The sequence below is a fragment of the Cenococcum geophilum genome (assembly GCF_001692895.1).
Source record: "Cenococcum geophilum 1.58 unplaced genomic scaffold K441scaffold_1, whole genome shotgun sequence".
Classification (NCBI taxonomy): Eukaryota; Fungi; Ascomycota; class Dothideomycetes; order Gloniales; family Gloniaceae; genus Cenococcum; species Cenococcum geophilum.
Window position 1 is genome coordinate 3,350,019 of NW_027137559.1, and position 21,685 is coordinate 3,371,703.

The window sequence follows — 21,685 nt, forward strand, 5'->3', positions numbered from 1 at the left end:
ATCGTATGATAGCCAGAGGGCTTGCGAGAAGTATGCAGCTTGATTTAGGACGCTAGGCGTTGTGGTTGTGGAGTTATTTCAAAAATTTCGTTTTCGCAAAGATTGGTGTTTTTTCCAAGTCTCATCACGCGATATCGTTGCGGGCTTGTTTTCCAACACCACGCCAATATCGCAATATACACGCTGCCACTACCGCGTCTGCCTTATAAACTAACTCCGAGCTACGCGAACAAGCTTATACTACCATTGATTAATAGTAGAGGAGCTTAGTGGGCAATGTACTACTACTAGGCGAAGCCATAGCGGATTTTCTATAGAACTTTAAATTCTATACTGTCTTAGTAAGCAATTAATAAGCAAGTCTGACGACGAGGCTGGCGATCGCCACTCGGTCGACAATATAAAATGTACTAGATATTAAGTCTTCTTTAAATAATCAAAGGGGATTTAAAGACTTTAAGTATTCGGCATTTTAAATATGAACTTTAAGATAAGGAGAGTATTTTATATCTACGGTATACTTACAAACATAGATTTCCTTACTAAGGTGATGGATAATTACACAATAAGATAAAATCAGTTCTTGGTACTTTATAGACTACCTTAATCCCTTATCTCTGCAATTTTTATTTTAGGGGTAGGGGTAGGGAGTAGTAAGTCTCTAGGGTCTCTATTAAATAGGACGATTAAGAATAAGAACTCTGCTATTAAACATAGCTCTAGAGCCTCTAGATATACATTAAGAAGTCGTCGTCAGCTTTGTCTAATCTACGACGTATTTAGTTAATTAGTTAGAGCTATAGAAGTCAGTCGTTTAATTAAGAACTAATGCGACTTCTAAAGTTTTATAGGTTGATAGTCTCTTACAGTAATTCATCCTTTATTATCTAAAGAAAATATTTAACGAGCTTAAAGACCCTCCTAGGTTTCCTAATATGTCGATTTCCCTAACCTAGTGCTTAGGATACCAATTTGGGGGTTTAAGAACTTAACTGCCATACTAGGGAATATATATCACTATCGGCATATTATAAAGGGCACCTTACGGTATAATTAACGCCACTGCTTATAGTTTTTTGATAGTGGCTTAATTATATCTCTATATACGGCACCCTAAAATTTAAGGTCCTCCTACTCCCGAAAGCGGGTTTTGCCACCAATTATTCCCTAGATATAATAGGAGGTAGCCTTATTATATAGCTCCGGCAATAGATCCTTTATATTATTAAGCTACCTTAATGCTAATGCTAGTTGCTCGTAATATCCACCTAGGGCCTCTTTTAAGGAAAATTAAGTCTCTAAAGTTGTCCTATGCCAGATTTCTAAAAGTAAGATTCCGAGCTTAAGAAGGACTACCTTTAGATCTATATTCTGCTAAGTTAGTGCGCTTATGCTACTATTATTAAATATAAGAGATATAAGCGGCTGGCTAAAGTTAATATATAGCTGATTTTAAGGGGCATTGCTAGGCCCGCCTGTTGGCCGAAGCAGGAAATATATCGTGTCTTTTAACTACGTACTCTAAAGCTACTATATCTATAAGAGCTGTAGAAGATTTAAGGCGAGTTTAAGCGTAAGCAGTATATAAAGCCTTAGGGGAAGGAGAGCACTATAATAATTTAACTTGTTATTGGAGAGAAGAAGGGCCTTTAATATTGTCTTATCAGCTTAGTAGTATAAAGTTAACATCTTCTCGTTAGTAGCTATCGTCCTAAATTACTAATTTTCGGTAAGAATAAAAGCTACCTAGTTATTGCCGTATTTGGTCGCTTTAATAGTAGCATAAATATTATAAATAAAGGTTACCTTAGGCCCCTTTAAAGTACTTTAAGGGATAATAAGCATTACCTAGGGCAATCTAGAGGCCTAGCTGGCTAATAGCGGGACTAAATTATTACGGCTGTTAGTCTTTAACACTTATACTACCGCTTTATGCCACAATGTCTACCCTTAAAAGATACTTGCCGTGAAAATGAGCTGGAAAATTAGTATAGGCGTAGAGCTATCTCTTCTAGCCTGTTTTAAAATACCTACAGTAGCGTTAACTTAATTTTCCAGAAATAATTTTGCCTTATATTGGTTGTGGTATCTTATTACGGACGCTTTAAGTACGATGTTATAACTACTTAGGGAAGAGTTGGAAGAAGCTAGTTAGTTAATTTAGGCATAGTCCAGGATAGAACCAGTGGAGCTATATAACGAGGAATGGTAACTAAGGTCACATAACATAATCTATATAATCTGTAGGATCTAGGTGATCCGTAATAGAGTAGATAGAGTACACGTATATTATATATAAGAAGGATTTTATAGGAGTACGGTTGTGTATTTAAGGACCCTTAGTCCCTACCTAAATAGTTCCTTCCTTATAGTAATTCTCAGAATACAATTAGAGTTAATCAATTAGGCAACCACTCTACCAGTTATTATCACGTTATTAACTTTTATACTTGCATTTCCTATACATCTAGCCTAATAACGAGCCTATCGTAGTTCTTGCTACAAGGTTCCGTTATATAATCACTACCTAATTACAGTATTAATATAAGAAGTTAAACAATATGCCACTAAAAGCAGCCACCACAACGCCATTAACGGCGGCAACTATATTAGGATTAGGTAACGACACTAGTATGGCAAACACTAACTTATAGCAACCTATAACGGTTGGATAACTATAAGAGATAGTTAACTAGCTAACAGAAAATAATATAATATTAAAAAATAGGATTAACGGGATAGGCGCAGCAAAGGTTAAGTTACCATTAATTAAAAGATACTTGGGAGAGAGATTAAAGCTTAAAGAATTCCTTACGTAGATGCACTTTAAGGTAGCATAAGAGGGAGCTAAGCTGGCAACACCTATAGATTAAATAGCGTACGCAGGATTGTTCTTAACAGGAAGAGCACTTAAATAGTTTAAGTCTTACCTTACAGAAATCCAAGTAAATGGAATAACAACTATAAACTAAAAGGTATGGTTTATGTTCTTAAGCTAAAATAGATTTATAGAAAGATTTACGCAAATATTTAGAGACCTAGAGGCAGTAACTACGGCGGAAAGAAAACTTTAAGACATTACGCAATGAACCTTAGCAATTAAATATATAACGTAGTTCCAGACATTAGTAACGTAAATTAAGTAGAATAGTAGGGCGCTTATAGCACAGTATAAATAGGGACTTAAGGCTAAAGTCTAGGATGTAATTATTCTAATAGAAGATGCGGACACCCTAAGGGAACTAATAGATTAGGTGATTAAGATTAATAATTAGATCTACTAAAGAGAATAGACTAAAAGAGGTTAGGATAGAGTTCTACAGTTATATAAGGCGTAAAGTACGTAACAACTAAAGCTAAGTTAAAAACTATAGTATAGCGCAGAGCTAATGGACTTAAGTAGTACTAAAGAAGCCTATATAAGATGGAGCAAAAAACTATAAAAACCTAGAGGTTAAGGATCTAGTAATTATAGAACTAAGGAGCAGAGGCTAAACTAGGGATCTTAGTAGCAGAAGACGTTTAGGCGGACTTCACAGCAAGAAAAATGATTTAAAGAGGGAGCTTATATAAATTGCGGGAAATAAGGTTATTATATTAGAAACTATAGAAGTGGGCAGAGTCACTATATAGTAAAAGGTATAAGACTAGTAGACGATATATATGTATAGAGGGATAATAATATACTGCGAGGAACAAAAGAGTGTTTAATTAGAAGTTTCGCGTTTTATTATAATAACGTATACCAAATTTATAAGGACGCTAAGTACGGCGTAAGCTATTAGCTATAGAAGCTATACTTAGCGGAGTGTAAAGGAACCAATAAACCAGTTCGTAGATTGGACATTAAAGATAATGAATTTAATAAAGGCGAAACATTTTATAATAATAAGGTAATAGAAGTGGTTTACTGGGAATACATAGCCATTAGAGATATTATACTAGAGGTAAAGGATAATTCCACTACAGAATAAGGAATATTAGTAGGGATTAAGACCCCGCTAGATATAATGTCTATTACTTTATAAGACGCAAGAGAAGTAGGATAATAAACCACTTTAGCACTTAATAAAGGCAAAAGGCTAAAGGCTTAAGATTCTTAAGATAAGATAAGAGACGACTAAGATTTTTAAGACAAGATAAGGTAAGCTTAAGGACCTATAACAGACAAAAACCAATAGAGTAGAGCAATAGCTTAGTTTAAAGATATACGAATAAGCTTAGGACGAAGTTTCCTACAGGCATAAGACTCTTAAGACAAGATAAGTGAGATTTAAAACTCTTAAGATAAGATAAGAACACTAAATAAGCCTAGTTAGACTAAGGCTAAAGCTAGGCTTAAGTTAAAAGTAAGCTTAGGATTAAAGAATCTAAGGGGTTAAGAATTTAGAGAATAAATTAAAACACCCACAGATAAGAAGTAAGGGGCTTCTTTATAGATTAGAGAATCTATAATATAAACAGCAACTAGACTAGGAGACAGAAATATAAACCTAGAGGACTTATTAGTAGAATATAGTATTCGGACTAAAGATCGAAAAGTTAATATTAAGATTAAAAAGTAAGAGAACTTTAAGGATTAGAGCGTAAGACGCAAACCTAAAGAAACTATAGAAGAGTTTAGGTAAAGAATTATCGTATAGTAAGAATAGAAACTAAATAAGAGATCTAGTATAGTAGGACGTATAAAGGATAGAGCGCTAGTACGTAGAATTACTAATAGGCCTAGGGCAGGCATACTAAGAGCTAAGTGGCTTACTAAACTGGAAAACGAGGAGGATTTAAGGATTTCTACTAGATTTAAGGAACGATATATAAAGGGCTATTACGATATAGTAATAAGAAGATACTTCCTTATAGACAAGCCGTATACACTCTAGTAGCTGTACTAAAAGTGGTATAGGCAGAGGCATAATAATAAGTGGGAAGATTTCTATATATAGTTAAACGAAAAAGTTATTTAAGACCACCTAATTATGGAAAAGGCTATAAATTATATTAAAGGGGCCTTAATTATAATGTTAAAGGATCTAGAGGAATAATTAGAGGACTAGAGAAGTAAGAGATATATCTTAGTACCTGCGAATAAAGTTATAACGTTTAGATTAGCATAATAAAGGTTTAAACTTAAGAATAAAGGCGAGCTAAGAGTTAACCTAAAGCACCTAGTATACTATATGCTATTATAGATTATATATATAGATTATATATATAAAATATATAAGAATCTAAAGAAAAAGAATCGGAAATACCCTATAAGGATATATTAGATAATGGACGAGCAATAATATAGAAATGCTAGGTATATATATGGCTAGCATTTAGCGGAAGTTTAAGAGTTAGACGACTTAATACTTTAACTAAGAAGATTTCTTACAGAAGAATACTTAGACGGATAATAGTAGTGGGAATGCCTAGAGAATATATATCTATAGCATATTAAAGATAAAAAGCGAACTAGGTATTAGCTAAAGAATAAGTTAAGTATAGCAGGATTAAGCAGCTAATAGTTAGAAAAAGTGGAGGCCTATAGGATTAGAGGGAGCTAGTAGTAGAACCTTAAACCCTTAAAGGAATTTAAGGACGATATCTAAATTTATAAGTAAAGTGGTAAGATTAACATTTTAAGGCGCTAATAGATAGTAGAGTAATAAAAAACTATATTTTGCTAGCAGCAGTTAAAAGAATAGGATTACCTTATAGATAGAAGGAGTAACTTTATCTATTAGTTACAATTTTAGGAGATCTAATAGCCTATAGGGGGGGATTATTAATCTTAAAATAGGACCTATTTAGTTAACTATTAAAGGGAGACAGATTAAGATGTCTTTTAATATCCTACTATTAGGACGGGATAAAGCAGTATTAGGGATGCCTTGGTTATAGGAATATAATCTAAAAATTAATTAGATTATAGGTTAGGTTAATATTAGAGATACTTAACGCCATAAGATGTAATAATAAACTAAGTTAGTATGGTACTAAGTAGGAGCAACCTATAAAAAAACGGAAAAAGGACTAAGTTATGTACTAAAGAGATACTATAAGTATAGCAAAAAACTATAGTCACTAGAAAGTAAGAAGCTGTTAGAGTATATAGTATAGGACTATAAAATAGAATTAGAACTAGGAATAAGTTTAAGGTTCTTTCTAATCTATAAGCTTACTAAAGAAGAAGGTAGAGTATTAAAAGAGTTTATCTAAGAAAACTTATAAAAGGGATATATTAGACTATTACAGTTATTAGCAAGATACCCAGTACTATTTATACTAAAGAAAAATAGTAAACTAAGGCTATATATTAACTATAGATAGTTAAACAGCATCACTAGGAAGGATAGGTATTTTTTACCCTTAATTAGCGAAATCTAAGATAGGATAGGTAACGTGTAAATCTTTACGAAGATAGATTTAAGATAGGCGTACTACTAGATCTGGATTAAGGAAGGCAATAAATAAAAGGCAGTCTTTAGGTTAAAGGAAGGACTATATAAACTATTAGTTATGCAATTTGGGCTTATAAACGTACTAGTAACGTTTTAGAAGCGTATTAATAATATATTAGGAGAATACTTAGATAAATTTATTATGGTATACCTTAACGATATTATTATCTACTTAATAACTAAGGAAGAATATAGGGAATACATTAAATGGGTTTTAAAGAGACTATAAGAAGAATAAATACTAGTAGTAATTAAAAAATGCGAGTTCTTTACCAGGAAGACTAATTTTATTAGATTTATTATTAAACTAGGCTAACTTAGTATAGATCTAAAGAAGATTAAGGCTATAGTAAATTGGTAAGAACTAGAAAACGTTACGTAATTAAGATTATTCTTAAGGTTTTACAATTACTATAGAAGGTTTATAGCGCAGTAGTTAAAGAATATTAAGCCACTTATGTAACTAATAAAGAAAGAAGAACTATGGGTATAAGGAAAGGAGTAGTAAGAACTATTTAAGAAAATTAAGGAATTGTTTACCTAGGAGCCAGTTCTTAAGATCTATTAACTAGGACTAAAGACAGTTGTAGAAATAAATATATTAGACTATATACTAGGGGCGTGCTTTATATAGAAATATTAAGATAAATAGCACCTAGTAGTATACTATAGTCGGAAAATAATACTACTAGAGTTAAACTATAACATCTATAATAAGGAGTTGTTAGGTATAGTTATAGTATTAAAGAAATAAAGAGCATTTTTATAAGGTATAGAGAAACTATTTATAGTTAAGACGGATTATAAGAACTTAATAGAATTCCTAATAATAATGGAACTTAACTAAAGATAGGTTAGATAGGTAGAGATACTTATAGAATACTATTTTAAGATTTAGTATACTAAGGGCACAGATAATATATAAGTAGATACTCTAAGTTAAAAGGCTAAACTATAAAACGAAGAAAAGCTATTAGGGGCTTTACTGTAAAAAGATACAGACAGACTAATTAGGTATAATTATTTAAAGATTATAATAACCTAGAAAGAACTAGAAAAGGTTTATAAGTTACTAAAGAGCTTTTAGGTATAAAGAATTCTAGAGGTATAGCTAGAAGATTTATAGACGGATATATACAAAAATTAAGAAGTAAAGTATATCCTAAGAAGTATAGCAGAGCAATTTATAGAAGAATTCTATAAGGGATTAACTTAAGGACATAATAGAGCTATGGGCTTAGTGTTAAGACTTTAAAAGGAGTATATTATTAATGGAATCTAAAGAATAGCTAAAAAGGTTATAAAAGAATATCTAGATTACTAAAGAAATAAACTAACGAGGCATAAGCTATATAGAGGGCTATAACCTATTAAAATACTAAAGAGACTATAGGAGGTTATATTATAGGACTTTATTATTAAGTTACTAAAGTTAAAAGACCCTATTACCGAATAAGATTATAACGCGATCTTAGTAATAGTAGATAAGCTTATAAAGTAGGGATACTTTATAGTATATACGAAAGAAATCTTAGCGGAAGATATTACTAGAATCTATATTAAAGAAGTATTTATAAGATATAGAGCACTAAGTAAAATTATATTAGATAGAGATCTAAGATTTATAGTAGTATTTTAGGATATATTCTTAGCGGAATAAGGAGTTAGAGTAGTAACTTCTATTATATATTATCCGCAGACAGACGGCTAAACGGAAAGATTAAATTAGATACTAGAGTAGTATTTAAGGCACTATATTAATTATATATAGAATAATTAGGTATTACTGTTACTAGTTATATAGTTTGCATATAATATAATACCTTAAGAAGGAATAGGTATATTACTATTTAAGGTAAATTATAGATACGAGCTAAGAATATCGTTGTTACTATAGTAAGTAAAGAAAATAAGTAGTACGGCTAAAGAAAGAATAAAGATATTAATAAATCTTTATATAGACCTTATAAAATTAGTAAAGAAAGTATAAGAAAGAATAAAAAAGTACTATAATACTAAAAGATCTAAGGGACCAGATCTTAAGGAGGGAGATAAAGTATAGCTACTATATAAAAATTTTAAGAGTTAATAACTAAGTAAGAAGTTAGACTATGTTAAACTAGGACCTTTTAAAATAGTATAGAGAATTTTACCGGTTATATTTAAGTTAAACCTACTAGCTAGAATAAAGATCTACCCTATATAGTATATTGCAATACTAGAGCTAGTATACGGAAATATTAAGCTACTAGTTTATAAAGCAGATACGTATAGAGGATAAAAAGAAGACNAATAGTAAGTTTTAAAGATTGTTAGCTATAAGGANATTAACGATAAAATATAGTATAAGGTTAAGTGGATAGGCTATAATAAGACTATCTAGNAGCTACTAAAGAATTTAAAGAACGCTATAAGAAAGGTATAGAAGTATTAGAAGAAATTAGGTTAGGTAATATTAATAAAAAAGGATTNCTAAAAAATAAGTTACCTAAAGGGGACCTAAGAAGAGTAGTTGCCGAACTACTTANATCTATTTCCTTCTCTATTAGAAGAGAATCCGTTNTTTTATTACTAAGTTCTTATAAACCCTATTTTATAAATTTCTACTCCTTAGAATAAACCTTCTTATAAACCTTCTTAAGACGGATTAACTAAGTAAACGCCGTAAGATAAGACTTAAGGGCCCGTTGCTAAGCTTTAGTAGCCTTTTATTTAGTATTATAGAAATNGCGTAACTCTNCTAGAGTAATAGACAGTTTATTATCTAGCNNNGTAGTAGTAGATTAAATATAAGACCTTAAAATAAATTAATTAGGNAACTAGACGACTATTAAGAGTAATAGGTTGCGTATATTTAGCATTAAAGATNGAGCNAACGTTATAGAACGAATAAATATTCGCTTTAGTGCACTTTAAGTAAAAGGATAGTTGTTACGAAGATAGGTTTGCTAACGTAATATAAACTAACCCCTTTTTTAAATAACGAGAATATGNAGACGGTATAATCTNACTAAGAGATAATATTGCAGCTATAGTGCAAGTGCGACGAGCAGTTGAAGAAGAAGAAATTACTTTAGGTATAATAAGTAATAATATTAACTAAATTAATTAGACGGATATTANACCTTTAGTAAATAACTTAGAGATATTAAGGATCTTTAAGGACGAAGATAAAGAGGAGGGAGATNGTGTTATGGACGCTTTAAGTATAATGTTATAACTACTTAGAGAAGAGTTNGAAGAAGCTAGTTAGTTAATTTAGGTACGGTTTAGAATAGAACTAGTAGAGCTATATAATAAGGAATAGTAACTAAGGTTATATAATATAATCTATATAATTTATAAGATTTAGGTAATCTATAATAGAGTAGATAGAGTATACGTATATTACGTATAAGAAGGATTTTATAGGAGTACGGTTGTGTATTTAAGGACCCTTAGTCCCTACCTAGATAGTTCCTTCCTTATAGTGATTTTTAGAATATAATTAGAGTTAATCTATTAGGCAACTACTCCACTAGTTACTATTACGTTATTGACTTTTGTACTTGCATTTCCTACACACCTAGTCTAATAACGAGCCTATTGTAGTTCTTGCTATAAGGTTCCGTTATATATCTAGCTTACTAGCTCTAAAAGATAGCTAAATATAGGTTACTAGTAAACCCCTAAACCTAGTAAAGAGCTTTTATAAGCTTAAGGGCCTTTTTAGGCAGTTTATCCTTAATTAGCTAACGATTTAATAATATAATACTTATAAAGCGATAAAGCTTTTTAGTAGTATTATTAAGTTCTTAAACGGCGCTCTTAAGATTATTTACTCTAAATATTAGCTTTACCCTTAGAATTAGGTCTAACTGCCTACTATTTATATCCTAGTTTGCTGTAATAATCCTAGGTAAGTTATTTATGGGATCCTATTATTATATATAGGCTTATATAAGTATAAACACTTATATAAACCATTGCTAATGAAATAGACCTTAATAGTAGGCACTAGACCTGCGATATTCCTGGCTATCTTCTTAGCGATATTATCGCTTTCCTTAAGTGCCCCGCTAAATGCGGCACTATTTACTAATCCTAAGTAGTCTAGAACTTGACTACTAATGCTTTTATTATTTAAATATCTAACTAGATTATTATCTAGGAGCGTAATATCCTTATATCCGCTTTTAATAAGGAGTGATTTAACTATCTCTATAAGTATACGCTATTAGAGGAGGACTGTATAGGCTAGCTTGTCTATATATACGCGCTTTTAAAAGAAAATTCTGCTTCTTTAAATACCATTCTTAGATAAGTTAACGGCCTTAAAGAGAATTAGGAGAACTCTAAGTAAAACACCTATGACTTTAAGACTAAATATAAGAGCATATTTACTAGAGAGCTAATAACTTCTAATTGTAATAGTAGGTGAACTTTAATTTTAGTAATACGTCTGCTTCTAATTAAAGCAGATTAACACGATATTGTAGGCCTAATTTATCTGCGTGTGGGGTATCACGTGTAATAACGATTTGAGCTCACCGTTTAATTGGCTAGAGGGGCAATAAATAAACTCTTTTGTGCAGTAGGCTTCTTAAAACTTAATATCGTCTTTATAAGAATCCCGGATATTATAGATAAGGGGCCTACTTAAACTATGGCAGGAATAATAAAATTATAGACTCTTAACTATACGGGTCTTAAGACTATAAAGCTTTTTAATTAGGTTAAAGCTATTAAAAACCTCGCTAGAACCGCGGGATACGAAGAATGGCCTAAGGCTAAATTAGCGGCTAAAGCCAACCGTTTTAAGCTTTGGGCTATAAATTTAGGTCTCTTTATATTAGGCTACGGGTCTTTAGATTATTATATTAGATAGGTAGAAAGTATAGGGTATATATTACGGAGGTTTCTTACTAGTCTTAATAACGCTTTAGCTAAAGGTTAGTTATTACTTAGACTATACTATTATATAACTATTTTATTTCTCGCTAATATTAGGCTGACTAGTAATTGAGTACGTCACTAGCAAAAGCGATCCGTCGCTAATAGATATGCGAGACAATCTAGCAGGAAATAATCCGGATTTAGACTCTTTAGATAAAGATTTTAGAGATAGGGCATTATAGGAAATAGAGTTAGATATAGAATTGCTTCTAGACAGCATAAAAGACCTTATTAATTGGCTTTATAAGCTATCTACGTGGATTCGCAGTCCATTATCTAGATTTTAGTTATTAAAGGCGCTGCACTATTAAGAAATCGATCCCGATTCCGGTGTTAACCTTTTATAAACTTTTAGGAAATTTAACTATAATTATATTAGTTCGCTTTTTTTACAATATATAAAATTAAAAGCACTTTAGGAATACCTAATAGTTAATCTATTAAAAAATAAAGATAAAGAAGGAGATAATAATAGTGTAGATAATATATAGAAACTAATACGGACGGTACTCTTATAATATAAAGTTAAACTCTATAAGACCACTAAGTTATTTCTTATCCGTTATATAGCTCTTATAAATGTCTATAGAAGAATATAATTTGTATATTGGAAGAAACATTAAGATAAGCTCGTTTAACACGTAAATATAGTTATAAAATATATTAAAGTTTATAAGAGTGTTTTCTAATTAAACTTAACAAGGAGATACCAGCTAACGAGGCTATAATACCTACGATAGCTGCTGCGCAATCTGTTACAACCGCTACCCGTCTAAACATCCCCTAACTGGCCGTTAGGGACAACTAGTCTAATGTCTTAGTGTCCGAGTATGCCCCTTTAGCGTGGCAGCCTAATAAAGAAGTTTTAAACTTCCCTTTAGCACCCAAACGGCTACTAAGCAAAAAGTTCTTTAAGTGTCCTTATTACTTCACATTGTGCTTAAATGCGCTCCTAGCTGAAAACGTATAGAAGTAAAATAGCTCCTAAATTAGTTTAGCTATAAAGAAAACAACTCTAATAGTAACTATAGAGCCCACCTTATATACGATCTGCGCCTATATATATATATATATAAAGACTACAGAAACCCGGATTAGCTATATAATACCTATAAGGACTAGATCTAATACGAGAATTCTTTATATTAAAGGATACTGCGTTACCTAGAACACCTAGGTTAAACCTTTCCCATACTAGAGGGATATTAGGAGCACTTACGCGATATATATACTAACTATAGTAATAAGATATCTGCGACCCTTACTATTTATACTAGTAAATCGACCTTAATATCTCCGGATAGATGTTATCTAATATACTTATTATTTTTAGTAACTGCAAGGGTATTATAAAGCTATATTATACTGCACCTAGAGCGTTTTTCTCTCTTTTTATTAACGCGATTTATTAATAAAGATAAGAATAGTGCAAATAAGGCGGATTTAGGTAAAGCTTATATTACTTTTAATGGGTCCAGAGATAAGGACTTTAGTGAAAACTTTAACTTAATATGGGAAGGTAATCTAGGGATAGAGAATTAAGATATTGGGTTAGTAGAGGAAGATAATAGCTTAGGCGCTAAGGAAGGAGATAGTAGCGCGCGACTGTTAGAAGCCGCGTCCAATAGAGATACAGCGGCGGTGAAGCTGCTCCTCTCTAAAAAGGATATTGAACCTAACTCTAGGGATACTAAGTACGGTAGAACACCGCTGTTATTAGCATTAGAGATGGGGCATAAGGCCGTAGTAAAACTTTTACTTGCTACTAATAGCGCCAACCCCAACTCTAAGGATACTATATATAGTTAAACGCTGCTATTATTAGCATTAACAAACGGGCATAAGGCTATAGTAGAACTTCTACTCACTACTAATGCCGTTAACCCTAATTTAAAGGATAACGATGGTTAAACGCCGCTATTGTGGGCGTCAGCGAAGGGGCACAATGCTATGGTAAAACTTCTACTCGCCGCTAACGGCGTTAACCCTAATTTAAAGGATAATGGTGGTTAAACGCCGCTATTATAGGCATTAAAGGAAGGATATAAGGCGGTAGTAGAGCAGCTGCTAAATATAGGGGCAGATATTAACGGTGATGAGGCACTCTGGTACGCGGCTGAGAATGGCTATAAAGAGGTGGTAAAACTACTAGAATTGCGTTATAAACTATCTCAATAACCTTTCTTCCTCCTTTGTCTCTTCTTTATCTACTAGCTAGTACTATAAGACTAATAAGTTTTTATGTCTAGAAATATTTAGGTAATAAGAGGTCTATAGGGAAGTAGAGTTGTCTTTAGATAAGAAAATACACACTAGTAGAAATAAGTAGAAAAAAATAGCAAATATCTAAATAAGTGGCCTTTTAAATTGTGTTTTAAATAAGGTATTATAAATACCCAAAAGATTGGCTTAAATATACTGGGAGTTTAAGGTATAACTATATTTAAATGCACTTTACGACTATGCGGCCTAAAGTTAGGTTATTATATCCACACGAATTTAACTAGGACTAAGCAATTAGTGCTAAGTTTTCTTAAGAATAGCGCTAAGGTGTCTGCCTTTAGCTAGATTATAATAGCTTCTAAAAGGTACCTTAACTATAGTTAAAGAGTACTAATAGAAATAATAGGAGTATACCCTATAGTATACTTTGGATTAGGGGAGGTATAATAACCCCTTAAATAACGGATATAATTTAGATCTTCCGAACACTTATAGACAGATACCGCTATACTAGGCGGCAGAAAATGGGCACGAGGCTGTAGTTAAGCTGTTGCTTAAGATAGATAAGGTCGACGTTAACGTAAAGGATAATAATGGGTAGACGCCGCTATAGCGGGCGGTAAGGAACGGATACGAGGCTATAGTTAAGCTACTACTTGAGACAGATAAGGTTGGCGTCGACGTAAAGGATAAGAACGGGCAGACGCCGCTATTATAGGCGGTAAATAACGGGTACGAGGCTATAGTTAAGCTGCTGCTTAAGATAGGCAAAGCCGATATTAATATAAAGGATAAGGACGGGCAGACGCCGCTATACTAGGCGATAGGGAACGGGAATGGGAATAAGGCTATAGTTAAGCTACTGCTTAAGATAAGTAAGGTTAACGTTAATATAAAGGATAAGGACGAGTAGACGCCGCTATAGTAGGCGGCAGGGAACGGGAACGAGGCTGTAGTTAAGCTACTGCTCGAGATAAATAAGGTCGACGTTAACGCGAAGAATGGTTATGGCAAGATGCCGCTATTATAGGCGGTAGAGAATGGGCAAGAGGCTATAGTTAAGCTGCTACTTAAGACAGGTAAGATTAACACAGTAATATAATTGGTCTAGTTAGAGTTGAAGTTAACCTCCCTAACTAATCGGTTACTAATTAGGAGCTCTAAACTAGCTGGTAAACTAGGTAACTAGCTATAACTAGGTAATATTGTATATATTTAAACTATTATAGGTCTTAATATGGTGTTAATAGTAGGTGTATAAATTTTATGCGCACGGGCCATAACTACTAAAAATTAAGAAGTTTAGAAAATGTATCTATTTATATATTACAGCGTAATATTACTATTTATTGCCTCTAATAGGCTTCCTACCAGATCTAATAAGCTTGGCGTATTTTTAGGGCATATTAGCTATACGGTGCCGTATCTCTTCTATAGTAATTTTATCCTATTTCTTTTAAAGAGTCTTTTTTATTTTCTCTTTAGAATTAAAGATCTTACGGCGTAGCCGTTGCTTTATAATAGACTAGATACCTTTAATAGGATTAAAATTAGGGCTCTAAGTAGGATAAATAAGGGTTTAAATGTTATAGGCCTCTTTATACTCCTACGCGAGGCCTTATTTTCTTATACTATAAAAAGGGTCCCTATCCTCTTAAAGAAGCCACGGTTTATTATTAATAAGTCTTATAAATTTAACAGCTTTAACGTAGAGAGGTAAGAGGCGGTTAATATAGTATTTCTAAGTTATAGCATTACCTTTAACCTTAAGTTTAATATTATAAGGCTTGCCTACCTCCTATTCCTATACTTAGCGGTAATATTCCTCCTTAGTCTTAGTTTTTGGACGTTATTAAGGCTTTATAGGATAAGGAGGGTACTTAACCTTATCTTCTTCGTTATTATAGAACTTTAATTTCTCTACTTTTCCCCACTAAGAGATCTACGCGGTAATATAATACCGGACACCTTTAAGCGGAGGCCTTTTTTTAATATTCTTTAGATTATCTTGCTTTCCTTACTCCCTAAGGACTATACCTTATACCTATAACGTAGGATTAACGTATACTTTATTGGTATAGATAATATAATTAAAGAAACTAAAGAGAGGATTGTACAAGTAAGCTTCGCCGTAGATAGCTTAACTAATATAGTTTTACTCCGAAATAACCTTCTTAATAAAGGCACAAAGATACCGTCCGCCGCCCTTAGTATGCTCCTTTAACTTCTGCTAAAGTTAACGCCTCTTAATAGGTATCTTATAGTATATAATCTAAGTTTTATAAGGCTATTTCTAGATTAGATTTCTTAAGGGCGAAACAAGTAGCTTACACATTAATTTAGTGACTTTAGACTTACGCCTAAGTACTTAAGATCTCTACTAAGTATTCCTTTTTATAATAGGGCCTATCTCTTTAAGTTACTTCTTTTATTTTCGGCTATAAGCTTCTAAAATCTTATAGTTAGCTAAAATTCAATATAGTAACTTAGACTCGCCGTTACAAGCTAACGTATTATAGAATTTGCATTTTCTAGTAGTCGTAGCTTCTCTGCTAGTAAGAGGTTTAGGGCTAGGGGTCCGCAGAGGATTTAGACGCGTTGGTGGTGCCATAATTAGAAGTTAAAAAGTTAATATTATTGTTAGAAGAATCGCCAGCTTCGCGTTTTGGCGTTTATGGCCCGTGCGTACGGAATTCGTGCACCCCAGACCTGCGGAGGATAGATTATCCTATCTAGTCGGGTGGATAATAATCCTATCCGAGGATAGCCTGGATATTAAATAATATCCGGATAATATCTAGATATCCGCAAAATTTTAACTATAAAACTAAACCTTTACCCCCTATTATATAACGCTATAAATATAGCTAGTACTAGTAAAATTCACCCTAAAAACTTTAATAATAATAATTCCTTTAAAGTTAATATACTTCCTGCCCTTTTAAGCGGCATTAAGACTAAAGCTAATACTGGTTTAATCCCAACTACTTATATAACACAGATCTTAAAATAAGTCTCCTTAATTTATAAACATACTCGTACGGCAATAAAGGAAGAAAAGGCTTATATAAAGAAACGCTACTTTTGTAAATACTATCTTCCTTAAGACCTAAAAGGACACTATTTCTTAACTATTAGATTATAAGGCTATCTTAAAAAATATATTATTAAATAGAATCTAGTAGAGAACCAGGAGCGTATAATAGTAAAAGATTAGAGGAAAAAAATCTCTTTTAGAACTATATTAAAAGCTTTTAGTAAGAGGAGAAGCTTAAGGTCTTAAGGATAAGGTTCTAAAGCGTATAGTATATTAAAATACTATAAAGCAAGCACTTCTAGATCTAATTATTATATAACGGCTTCCCTTTTTATATATAGAATAGCTAGAGTTTTATACTTTTATAAAAGCATTAAATTAAGAAGCACCCTTAATTATCCCTATATACTACTTAACGATTACAGCCTAGATTCTTAAACACTTTACTAAGAGTTAAGATATTATACAAAAAGTACTTTAATCTATAAAAACAAATATTTACCTTACTATAGATATCTAAACCTCTCTAAGTTATTCCCTTTTTCTTAGAATCTATGCTAGCTTTATTAATATCCAGGATAAATACCAGAACCCCTTAATTGCCCTTTATATAGTATTTAGTTAAAATAGTATATATTAATAGAAGGCGCTTTATCCGGTTCTTATTAAGTATAGTATTAAAACAAAGATTGGAGCTCTTATTGGCGATAATACCGGATTAAATAATGTTCTTTATTATACAATTAGCTAATAGCCTAGCCTTAAATATAAAATTAACTGGATTGCAATATATTAAAGAATTCGCTGTTAGGGGCACGTTATTAATCTTATTATTTAAGCCTTTCTATTTAGTTTAAAAAAGGATAAGAAGCTTATAAACTTATATAATAAAGAGGATAAGGAACAGAATAAAGAAGAAAAGGAGGAAGAAGAAGAAGAATAAAGAATTAGAGCTAGCATTAGACAAAAAGTGTAAAAAAGGTTAAAATATTTAAAATATCATAGGGCTGATAGGAAAGCTTTATAACTATATTATTTATATCCGCAGCTTAGCTAACCGTATAATATAGTTTACTAAACATACTAGTAAAATAGTTCCTCTTAATAACTGTATAAGATAGAATAGCTAGTTTCTTATACTATATATAGCTCTAAAGAATAAGGTAAAGGCTAGGCTTTAACTCTACGTAAAGCGCTATAAGGATAACTTAAAAGATAATATCCTCTTAATAAGTGAATGGATATATCTTTATATAATTTATAATTTCCTTTAGTCTTTCTATAAAGCAACTCTATTTCTTTAAGGAGATTATATAACACTAAAGAGGGTTCTAGAATTAGTTAATATTCTTAAGGATATAATATAGACCGCATTAGTATATTATACAATACTCTTAATATTTCTTTAGCTAACTTTCCTATAGGTAACAGCTACTAAGGCTAAGGATAAGTTTATAACTCCTTAACTCTAATATACTAAGGAAAAGCTTATAAAGTATATTAAGAAGCTAAATAATTCTCCCTGCTATTTAGCGGTATAAGTTCTTAACCTAGAGTATTATATGGCTTTCTTAAAAAATCGGAACAATTATATTACCATTAAAGGAGAAAAGAAGCTTTTTAGCGTATAAAAGCTCTAGGAGAGATTTCGCGAGAAAGCAATACTTTTAGGTTTAACTATGTCGTACGCAACTAAGAAAACTTAAAAGTCGCCTTTAGAGTCTAAAGAAAACCTCTCTACCTTCTATAAGGCTTGTCTTTAGTATTATTTAAAATATACTTATCCGCAGAGTCTAGATAAGTTTAATAACTATATTAATAAGAACCTAATTCCGCTTAATAGCCATATAATAGCTATTTAATAGTATAACTAGCCTCTTTAGTATATAAGATTTCCATAACTCTTATAGCTTATAATTAAAGTTCTCTTAATACCTAGAATAAGCGATAAGCTAGAGAGAGTATTTTTAGGTTCTTAACGTCGCGTTCCATAGGATCGTATAAGTACTACTCTATAAATACTTAAGGTATTAAAATGCGCAAAGGACTGGGCAGCTTATAAGATTTTAAGTATTCTCTTATAGTCGTATAAGGGAAAGTATATAAGGGGTGTGTTGTATAATACTAAAGGGGGGTAAAGGGGTATATAAATAAAATAATTTTAGGTAAAAGGTAACCACCAAAGGCGCGTAAGTAGCATAGGTAAATATATACTAACTTTAAACTTAATAGATTATAAGTTTAAATCCCACTAATATTATCCTTTATTAAGAATCGGGAAATATAATTATCTAGTATACTTCTCGTCTTACTGTATAACAGATTCTCTGGCAACATTGCTATACTATAAGTAAACTCTCTTCTCTATATAATATACTTATATAACTAACTACTCTTAGGATAAGTAGGAGAGAGTAGAAGCTTTACCAGCGATTAATATAGAGGCTTAGGTTAGGGGTATGTTAGAGAAATAGGTATGGATAGGGAGGCCCTTATATATAAATGCAATTCTAATTTAGAGCCGTAGGTCTCTAAATATAACTATAAGTAACTTATATTACTTATATAAGGTAGAAAACTAGTTAATATTAGCCTTACGAGGCTTATATAGCAACTTTACGTTATCTAGTAGGCCCTTGCCCCTTTACTAAATGTTAGAGTCTCCTAGAGTTCTGTAGTAGATGCTATAGAAATTATAAGTGGCGGGATTATAGAGCTTAATATTCATCGTACGATATAAATTCTTAGCCTATAGTGGCGGTAGTAGGAGCATTAGAGGGTAAGAATTGGATTATGGAACTAGGGGATAATAAAGAGTAGAAAAAAGTTACTAAATTTAAACTGCTAGGTCTCCTCTCTTTTTTCCTATTTTTATTTTATTTTATAGTATTTTATATAAAGAGAAATATAAATAAAAAGGTAGAAAGAAGATATCTAATTAATAGGAAAGCTAAAGGTATTTACTAAGGCTCTGTATAAAGCTCTGTATAAAGCTCTATATAAAGCTCTATATATAGAGGCTCTGTATAACAGCTTTATATATAACGGCTTTACTACAGAGGCTCTATATAAAAGCTTTATATAGAGCTTTGTATAGAGCTTTGTGCAAAGCTTTATATAGAGCCTCCGTAGAGCTTTAAGCAGAGCCTCTATAGAGCTTTAAGCGGAGCCTCCGCAGAGCTTTAAGTGGAGCCTCTATAGAGCTTTGTATAAAGCTTTATGCGGAGCTTCGTGCGGAGCTTTATACGGAGCCTTATTCCGCAGAGCTCTTATAAGCCTTATATTCATATAATATTACTTATTCTTAGGATATTTAGATAAAAGTGGTACTATTTTAAAGCGTTTTATAAGCTCTATAAATCTATACTAATGAAAAAATTATTTATTTAATATTGGGGGGTATATTGCAAGTATAAGTATATTAGGGGGTTTTGCTAAGACTATCCAGAGACTATCCAGATAGTCTCTAGATACTATTAGCTAATAGGTCTATTATCTAAGAGGCCTATCCGGCCTATCCTCCGTAGGTTTAGTGTACTTAGTATTATTTATAATAATGTATTTAATAGAATCGTCCTTAGCTTCCTCCTCTGCCTCCTTTACCTACTTACCCTTTTACTTGCTAGTATTTTAATCTATATTGTCTAAGTATTGGAATCCTTCTTAGTAGCAGCTTTAGTAGTAGCTTTGGCTTTAACTTTAGCGGCAGCTTCTTCCTTATACAAATTATTAACGTTAGGATTAACACCTCGCTTAAAGGCCTTGGCCTTAGGGCGCCTATACTAGGACTTTAAGCGCTTATTTATTTTAATAATATTAGCTTTAAGGCGACTATAGGAGTTAGTAATAAGGTGTTTAGCGGAGCTAAATACTTGTTCGCACTTGGCGCTTATAAGTAGTATAGCTAATATATTAAGGGCAAATTGGGTAAGCTCTGGCTATAAAAAATATAGTAAATTCTAGTAAGCTAGAGGATTTGGCGTAGGTTTAAGCTTAGATTTAATATAGGCTTAGTACGCGTTAGCTTTGCCAAAAGGCGTAGATTTAATTTGCTTATGTATATAGAGCCCGCTAAAGGGTTTACTAGGTGTATACTAAGTAGGAGGTGACTTCTAAACGGTGTAACGGCGCTATCGCACATTACCTGCCAAATTCTGCTATATTCTACCGACTTGCAATTGGCCCGCCTAAAGCTAGCGCCTTAGCGGCTTACCCTATATATTTGTTTATATCGGTCCTAGTAACCCCTTTTCCTTCTCTTTAGCTTAATATCTTTGTAATACAGTATTCTATAAGCTTTGGTTTAAAAGCATTTATATAAGCCGTAACATTATACTAAGCTCACCCTACCTTACCTGGGAAGGCCTTAATAATATCCTACCCTAAAGAAACTTTGTCTGCAACGACGCATTAATACGCTATACTTAGACGCCAAAACAACCCTATATTACCTAGGAAGGCCTAGATAATATCTTACCTTATAAGCTAAATAGGACTAAACCTATACCCCCAGAATTAAAACTAAAGTATATAATACTAATAAACCTTATAAAGCTAACGATGGCACCTAAAGCAAGCTTATTTAAGAGAGCTGCCTCTACCTAAGAGGAACCCGAGATTTAATTAGGATTAGAAATTGAAGATAATGAAGATATTATAGATATACGTAAGCAGATTTGTGCCCTTACAGCTAGCTAGGAAGCTAATTGTCTTAAAGTAAGAAATATATAAGAGACCCTATAAAAGATCCTAGAAAGCCTTACGGCCCTATAAAATAGCCTAGCTTTTCTTTCTTAAAGCCCTAGCCGACCTATTTACTCTATTAAATATAATATACTAGGGAGTACGGATATAATAATAAAGTAATTAAAGTCTATTAAGCTCCTTAACCCCCTACTACTATCTAATAAGATAGACCCTACCTTTAAGAATTAGAGGATTTAAGTATAAGGAAAGCTCCGCGTTAACTATAACTATTTCCTTTTTAAAGAAGCTAAAATGCTCTACCTCTTTAGTTAAACTACTAGGGACGCCTAATGGCACC

General features: G+C 32.2%; 2 protein-coding genes across 2 annotated transcripts; one reads left to right on the forward strand and one right to left on the reverse strand.

Moving 5' to 3' along the window:
* Nucleotides 1-10,428: 10,428 nt before the first annotated feature.
* K441DRAFT_418293 (uncharacterized protein) lies at nucleotides 10,429-10,653 on the reverse strand (the record flags this gene model as incomplete). Its single annotated transcript, XM_067641532.1, has 1 exon — nucleotides 10,429-10,653. A coding segment is annotated over one exon (225 nt), but the record flags the coding sequence as incomplete, so codon positions are not given.
* Nucleotides 10,654-12,932: 2,279 nt separating this feature from the next.
* K441DRAFT_532952 (uncharacterized protein) lies at nucleotides 12,933-13,190 on the forward strand (the record flags this gene model as incomplete). Its single annotated transcript, XM_067642256.1, has 1 exon — nucleotides 12,933-13,190. A coding segment is annotated over one exon (258 nt), but the record flags the coding sequence as incomplete, so codon positions are not given.
* Between the last annotated feature and the right edge of the window lie 8,495 nt (nucleotides 13,191-21,685).